Consider the following 7,425-nt stretch of genomic DNA (forward strand, 5'->3'; position numbering starts at 1 on the left):
AGTGCTCAGCCCCATGGCTGCAGTGTGAGCTGCTGTGTGAAGCACTGGGACTCCTCACTGCCCGCGCAGCGCATAGAGGTGATGGTGGCCGACAGGCGCGGGGCACACAGCCCTGCCAATCCCTCCCAGGCAGGAGGGGAGCCAGCCTACGTCCCCCCACAGGTCCCCTGGGGGTCAGCTGCAGGGTGGGGGTGATGTACTGAGAGTGCCCCCACAGCTTCCTCACCGCTTTCCTCTCTGCCCACAGTGGCCCTCTTCTCTCTGGTTGGCTTCATCCAAATGACCATTTGGGCGAAGGGGAAGCACCGCAGCTACCTGAAGGAATTCCGGGACTACCCGCCCCTGCGCTCGCCCATCGTCCCCTTCCTGCTCTGAGCCAGCGCGGGCCTGGTGCCTGGCCCGGGCGCTGCGTGGGCTGTGTGTGTTGAATAGGGGTGGTGCGGTCCAGGGAGGAACCCACCTTTCAGAGTGGTCTCTGGACCCCACAGCAGGCCGGCTGGCACAGAGCTTGGGGGAAGCTCCACAAACTCACCTGCCTCCTGGGTGCTGGGGTTTCTGCAGCTTCCCCTGTGCTCCTGGCCAGCCGGCCCCGCCCCTTTTAAGGAATCCTGTGCCCAACCCCTGCTGAGCTGGGACCCCAGCCTCTCCTCCCGCTGCACTGTGCCACCAGCGGCTGGAGCCCAGGGAGCACAGATCTCCTGCAGCCCCCTGCCTAACTGGAAACTAACCAGGGCTGCATGTGGTGGCAGCAGCCAACTCAGAGCTGTGGCCTGGAGGAAGGACCCTGACTTAACCCGAGGCAGCTGACTCTCATCCCAAGCACCTAGCGATGCAGGTGCTGAGCCCACTGGAGCCCAGGCCCTTTTCCAGGTACCGGCTGCTGAGCAGAAGGACTTAACTCCAGGCCTTTCCTGACTCCTGTCTCCATGGCAAGCAGGTCTTTGGGGAGCAGGTGCTGGCAAGGCAGGGGGGGTACATGCCCCATTCGTGCTCCTCTCCTTAGAAAACTGCCCGGGGAGGCAGGGAGCTACGGGCCTGTTGCAGGAGACGGCCAGGCTCTGGCTCTGAGCCTATGCCCCAGGCTGACAGGAAGAGGGCAGGATGCTAGCTGAGACTGGCAGGGTCAGGGCAGGCCCCCAGCCCCAGGCTGCCTTTCCCGTGCCCTGGTGAAGGGTATCAGACCTGGAGCAGCCCCCCCGGGCTGTGCATTGCAGAGCTGTCTGTTCAGAACGGTGCTCCAGAGCACAGCTGGCAGCTGATGATCAGGCTGGGCCGGGCAGGACTACAGGGTATATGGAGGGGGCAGAACTGAACCAGGAGAAAAGGGAAGGGCAGCAGCACTATTGTGCAGGGCAGGAGGGAGGGCACTGCTGGGGGTGGGCGGAGAGTCAGGAGGGAGAGGCGCTGGCAGGGCTCTGGGAGGGGACGTCCATGGCAGCTGCTTGACTCAAGCCAGCACTGTGAATTGTAAGCACAGTAAAGCTTTTTCTTTTGTACCGTCCCTGTTCTGTCCTTCCCCGGCCCTTGAGCAGCTGCCCTGGCCTGCACTCCCAGCTGGGCCGGCAGGGGGCACAGCAGGGTACTCTAATAAATACAGCCCAGCTCCCTCCTGCCCTGTCCCGGGAGCAGTGTCTGTCTCCATGGCTCTGCCTGTGGGTGAAGGGGGGCCCTCAATATCTCCAGTCTAGAACTGCTCCTTCCCTGCAGGTTGGACAAGGCCAAGGCCCCTGGGGGGCTGGGCTGCATCCTAGGAAGGCTCTGGGGTCCCACAGCGAGAGAGCAAAGGGTCATGGAGGGCAGAGACTGGCTCTGGGTCATGCTCTCTCCCCTGAACATGTGTGCCTAGAGCTCAGTATCCCAGGAGGGGAAGGGGGTACTCCTAGGGCAGGGGCCTTCCTTGATGCTGCCACCCCCACTTCTGCTGCAGCCTGCATGCCTCACCGCCCCTGGGCCCGGGATTCCCAGCCACTGGTTTGCATTACCGGGACTCTGATCTGGGCAGCTGAAATGCTGGCTTAGCTCCAACTGCTTCCAGGCCTGCCACCTCCCCCATGGGACTGAGAACAGCCCTGCCCCTGCGTGGGAGCTGCAATGAGCCACTGCCCTGGGCCAAACCACGTCTGTCCAGGATTGTTCACCCTGTCCCCGTGACAGCAATAAACCAAGCCAGCCACTGCCCACCCATGTGTCTCATTGCTCCCCTGCACCTGCACCAATGGGATCAAGTGGACTAGGGGTGTGGGAGTGCTCTTTGCATAGCCAGCCCCCAGTCACTGCACACCACCAGGGGGAGGGAGAAAGCAGGCAAGTGCCTGTGGGCAGGGGCCCAGGGATGTTTCCCCCGAAGGGTTCAGGTACCTGCCACTTTCAAAGTGATGGCTGGAAATGCTGGAGAGTGTCTGCCACCCAACACAGGCTGGGGAGGTGCAGGCGTGGCATCTTTAGACATAGCAGCAGCAGAAGAGGCTCATGCCCCTTGCCCTGGCTCAGGCTGAATCAAGACTAGCTCTGCTCTGGGCTGTTGGCAGGGTGGGGGCGGGAGCCCCGTGGGCAGGTGTAGCACGCCCCTGGCTTTAGAGCTGTAGGAGTCCGAGCAGTTGACAGTGCTGCTTCCAAACGCCCTCACTGGGCAGGGAAGCTGGGCTTGGGGGTGTGACAAATCCCCCCCTCACCCCACGTGCCATAGCTGTGCCGGCCTAAGCCCTGCTGTAGACACAGCTAGCTTGCCTGTCACTCAGGGATCGTTCCTCCAGTGCCATCAGACCCTCCCTTGGCAGTAGGGGGTGACTACACGGTGGGGTTTGGGGCTGAAGCTGTGCCACGGCTCCCATAGCATAAACAGGGCTTCAGCCCACAGGTTCCCCACTCAGCGAGAGCACGGCTGAGCAGGCGCAGGGAAAGGAGAAGGGGCAGCAGGTAAATTCCCAGCAGGAGGTGGAACTCACCGCAAAGAGCAGGCGCTGTCTGAGCCCAGGGGAGCTGGTGCCAGTGAAGCTGGTTGGGGCTAAGGGTCAGAACTTGGCATTGCAACCACCCACACTCTGCCCCTGGGAGGGAGCAGAGCAGCACTCCCCTTGCAGGGGACATGGTGGGACTAGCCAGGGACTCCTGGCTCTAATCACTAGACCCTCTTCCCCTCCCAGGGCAGGAACAGGGCCCAGGAGTCTTGACTCCCTGCTCTAATGAGGAAATGCCACCACTCCTGCTCCTATGACTTCAGGTCCAGATCTGGAGAAGAGCTCCGTGAAGCTCTGAAGTTGGTCCGGTAAGAGATATTACCTCACTCACCGTGGTTCCCCCATAACTAACAGCATCTGCAGTGAGGGGGCACTACAACCGCCATGCAATACACACCCTAGGCCTGCCACCCCACCACACGCGGGGTGCGGCAGTCACCACTCCACATCCAGCCACAGGGGAGACGTTATTTATTCCCTTACATACAACACAAGTAGAGGATTCCTCCACCCTCTCATGCAGGTGAGGAGACGGGCTCTTGCTGTGCTTCAGCCAACTTCTGCTCCAGCTTCTTCTTCCTCACCAGCAAGCGCCGCTCCCGCTCAAACTCCTTCATACGCATCACGTAGCTGGGAGAGAGAAGACCTCAGTCATGGGGGGTCCACCCGCATCTCCATCAGGAGCAAGCCCCCCAGCTCCACACCCCTGAGTGTGCTGCACTGCACCCGGCAGGCTGGTGCACTCTGCATTAGGTACAGGCAGATCTCTGAGCTATTTGAGTGTCTCACTTGCCTGAAAGATGTGGGGGCTCAGACTCTGCTTTAAAACCAATCCCCAGGACCTCTGGCTCTTCCACCCCATGCTCCCCTTCCCCACAGCTTCCACCTCCGGCTTCCTCCTCCAACCCACAATCCCCATGATGACACAGCCAGGCCAACCCTGTAGCTAGTTGCATCTAGTACCCCTCCCTTTACTCTCCAGGGTCCTGCTGAGGCCAGCCTTTATCCTCCAGGAGGCAGGGCCCATGGCTTGACCCTCAGTGGGACAGGCCCTGCAGATGTTTCATCATCATCCCGCAGGGTTAGCCATACTAATGGGGGCTGGGGATCAGCAATGTCCCAGAAGGCTGCATTCCGAGACGCCTTCAGTAAAGGAGAGGGGGACAGTTTATTTCTGTGCTAAGCCCCCTTGTAGCTGGTTACTGGGGTCCGTCAGCACATTCTTAGGCTTAAATACCCTATGGGGGAAGGGCACGGGGGCAACAACACCGAGCTCTTGCAGCACCTTTCATCAGTAGATCTCCAAGCACTGTACAAAGGAGGCTAGGCTCGTTATCCCCATTTTACAGATGGGGAAACTGAGGCAGAGGCGAACCACAGTTTGCCCCAGGTCACCTGGCAGGCCAGTGGTAGAGCTGGGACTAGAACCTGTCTCTCCTTTGTGCTCTCTACCACTAGGGCTTCCACCCCCAGCTCCGTGGCCCTGGGATCAGAGTAGCCTGTGGATGGGGCCAGGCGCTCCCTGTGTAAAACGTGGCAGCCACGTACTCTTGGTGCTCGCAGTAGTCCCAGTCGTGGCGCTCGTGCTGGCAGGCCAGGAAGTTGGGGGCATTGTCGCGCCTGCACTTCATCAGCTTGATGTAGTAGTGGGCGCAGTAGTCACGCAGGTTCAGGGGCACATGAGCGTCAATCATCTGCTGCTGTGTTGCTACCATCACTGGGCGGGATGGAGAGGAGGGGGAGAGGTGAGGCTGGGAGCAGGATGCGGGTACGACTACGACAGCCGTCATCTTGGCTGACACACCAGGAACTGAACCTGGGACCTCCTGGGCTAAAAGCATAGGTGTCCCGCCCCCTCCGGGGGTGAAGAGCCAGGCTCCATAGCAGAGGCCATAACAGCTGCATCCTACGTGGATCAGGCACAGAGTGGGACTCTGAACACCAGAGGGTTACACAAGCCCTTTAATATCTGATGAAGCCCCATGGGGAAACTGAGGCACAGAGGGGAGCAGCAACTTGTCCAGGCTCTCACAGGGAGAGCGGGGCATACAAGTCAGGCGTCTTTGGCTTCAAGCTCTCTCACTCCATTTCAATTACGTGTTATTATTTACACTTGTCTCAGGATCCATCCCTCTGTGCAGGACGCTGGATTTGACTACCCTGTCCCATGTAACGATCTTGGGTTTACACAGCTCCATTCAACCCCGAGCACTGACTGACCTTTGGACAGACCTTTCAGATGTTCATCCACGGTTGAAATGCATACCACCTCTCGTGGGCAAGACACCCCGGAGGGCCAGCTTGTATTCCACCTTGGTTCCACGGCCCGCCGGGGGTATCGGCTGGCGAGCACAGGCACGGTTCACGCCCCGTCCCGAAGCCTGTCCCTTTTGCGGTGTGAGGGAGACCCGGGGCACGTCTACCTGGGGTGCGCCAGGCTGTAGCCCCTACGCGGGAGGCTCCCACCCCCACACAGCGGCTCCTTCTCTTGTTCCCCATGTTCCCGTCAGCGCAGGCCAGTCCCCGTAGGCTGCGCCCAGCGCCACTGCACCGAGCTCGGGTGCCCAGCCTGTCCCGGCGGCGGGGGGCTTAGGGGGGAGGTTCAAGGGCTGGTCTCTGGTCCAGAGCTTTGGCCTAGGTACCCCCCCGATCCCGGTAATTGTCGGTATTGTGGCGGCTCCGAGAAGCCCCAGCTTGGCCCGGGCCCGTCACACCCGGCACCGCGGAGACAGAACCGGGACAGTCTCCGCCCCCGCGAGCTGCCACCCCTCCCCCCGCCAGCGATGCCCCCAGCCCAACCCTCGCCCCTCCCCCGGTCCCTGGCACCCCTCCCCCCGTATCTCCCAGAAGCGCCCGGCCCCCGCCACACCTCGGCTGAGCTTCCGGGCCGGGGGGGTCGGTTCTGGGCCCCCAGCAGGGCTCGGGCTCTGGCCCCCCGCGAGCCGGGGCCGGGGCCGGGCTCACCCCGCTCCTTGCGCTGTCCGAAGCCCAGCTCCGCCTCGAAGCTCGGCATCTGCAACGGGTCCGGCTCCACCGACTCGTCCACCACGTAGCGTCGGGCCAGGTGCGCCCCCATCTTCGCCTCAGCTCGGTCACCTCGGGCCAGGCCGGACCGGGCCGCGCTGCCCCGGTAGCGCTAAACAACCCCCGCCCCCACCCGGAACCGGAAGTAAAGGGTGCCCGGCCCCACCCTCCACACCATAGAGACTACAGGGCAGCAGTTCCTAGATAGGGAGGAGGACTTCCGGGTTCTGGCCTTCATCGTCGCCGCCCCTTCTCCAGCCCCTCTTCCCTCGGGGGGCGGGGCTGGGCCTGGAACCTCCCTCATGCGCGTGGGTGGGTGCCACAGGGGTGGCTCCTCCCACTCCCCAGGGAGCAGGGGAAACCTCAGCCAATCACCACCTTTCCGCTGGGAGAAATTTGCATGCAACAATCCTATTGGTGCCACAGCTCAGCAGTAGGCTGGGCCTCGTGGTGGGTGACGCCCAAGGAAGGTCCCTGCTCTGCTGGGCCTCACCCCAGGCGTCCCCCAGGGCTGGCACAGCCCTAGTGCCCTGGCTGGGATCTGCTCTTTGGTCTGTGTCTGTACAGCGCCTAGCACAACCGGACCCCAGGCACTACCGTAATACACCTAATAAATAACGTACAGCATCTAGCACAATGGGCGCTACCGTAATACACCTAATAAATAACATACAGCGCCTAGCACAACGGGTCCCTGAGTGCTACCGTAATGCACCTAATAAATAATGTACACCACCTAGTACAACGTGGCCCTGGGCACTACCGTAATATGCCTGCTACATCACGTACAGCGCCTAGCACTATGGGGTTTTGGGCCAGGGCTGAGGCTCCTAGGACGGTGCTCTTTGTGGAAAGATGCCTTCCCTGTATTGAAACGCAGCCACCCCAGACCCAAATACTGAGGCAACCTCATAGCGCCCCCTAGTGCCGTGCTTGGGCATTGGCCTCTGTGTTAACTCAGACAAAACCTCACCCCCATTAAGTCACACAGCACCTTGTCTGTTCCTGGGAGATTGTAGATCTTTAGACCCAGCCTTGTGGGATCTGATGAGCTCTCAGTCGAAGGTGGGGTGGCGACAGGCCTTATACCAGTTCACATCCTCCCTCCCCATCCTGCTGAGAATATCCCAACAGCCACATCTCAGGCCTGGCCTCTAACGAACTGTAGTCATTTTGTAAAGAAGGCGTTTACGCAAAGCAGGGTCTCTCCTCCGCTGGAGCGTGATGCCACAGCTGGTGGATTTCTATTCTGGTCCCTGTGGGTGTGTTTGCCACCTACTGGGGCTCTGAGAGAGAGGAACCTTTAGAGGTCAAAGCTGGTGAAGCATATAAACGTGTAATATAGTTTGGGAGAAAGAATTTTGCCCAGAGGACTGGAAGAAAGGTGTGATCTGAAAATTACCAAAGAAAGGCAGTCAATTGGTGTGGGATGCCTGGCCAGAAA

At 60.7% G+C, this 7,425-nt stretch overlaps 2 protein-coding genes across 3 annotated transcripts in view; one reads left to right on the forward strand and one right to left on the reverse strand.

Moving 5' to 3' along the window:
* Window positions 1-2,180, forward strand: part of TECR (trans-2,3-enoyl-CoA reductase) — a 37,162-nt gene extending 34,982 nt beyond the window's left edge. For both annotated transcript variants that reach the window (XM_067563446.1, XM_067563445.1), the window contains one exon: window positions 248-2,180. In XM_067563446.1, the coding sequence (XP_067419547.1) occupies window positions 248-375 (128 nt within the window). In that variant the 3' untranslated portion in view covers window positions 376-2,180. The remainder of the gene's footprint in view (window positions 1-247) is intronic.
* A 1,231-nt stretch (window positions 2,181-3,411) lies between these two features.
* On the reverse strand, window positions 3,412-6,124 carry NDUFB7 (NADH:ubiquinone oxidoreductase subunit B7). The gene is made up of 3 exons (XM_067563447.1): window positions 5,922-6,124; window positions 4,506-4,674; window positions 3,412-3,587 (listed from the first exon to the last, which is right to left on the reverse strand). Exons 1-3 carry the CDS (start codon window positions 6,031-6,033, stop codon window positions 3,473-3,475), a joined length of 396 nt encoding a protein of 131 aa, XP_067419548.1. The 5' UTR covers window positions 6,034-6,124; the 3' UTR covers window positions 3,412-3,472.
* Window positions 6,125-7,425: the final 1,301 nt, after the last annotated feature.

The sequence above is a fragment of the Emydura macquarii genome, unplaced genomic scaffold (assembly GCF_026122565.2).
Source record: "Emydura macquarii macquarii isolate MOO-44397 ecotype Brisbane River unplaced genomic scaffold, CSIRO-AGI_Emac_v2 contig_2485, whole genome shotgun sequence".
In the NCBI taxonomy this organism is placed as follows: Eukaryota; Metazoa; Chordata; order Testudines; family Chelidae; genus Emydura; species Emydura macquarii.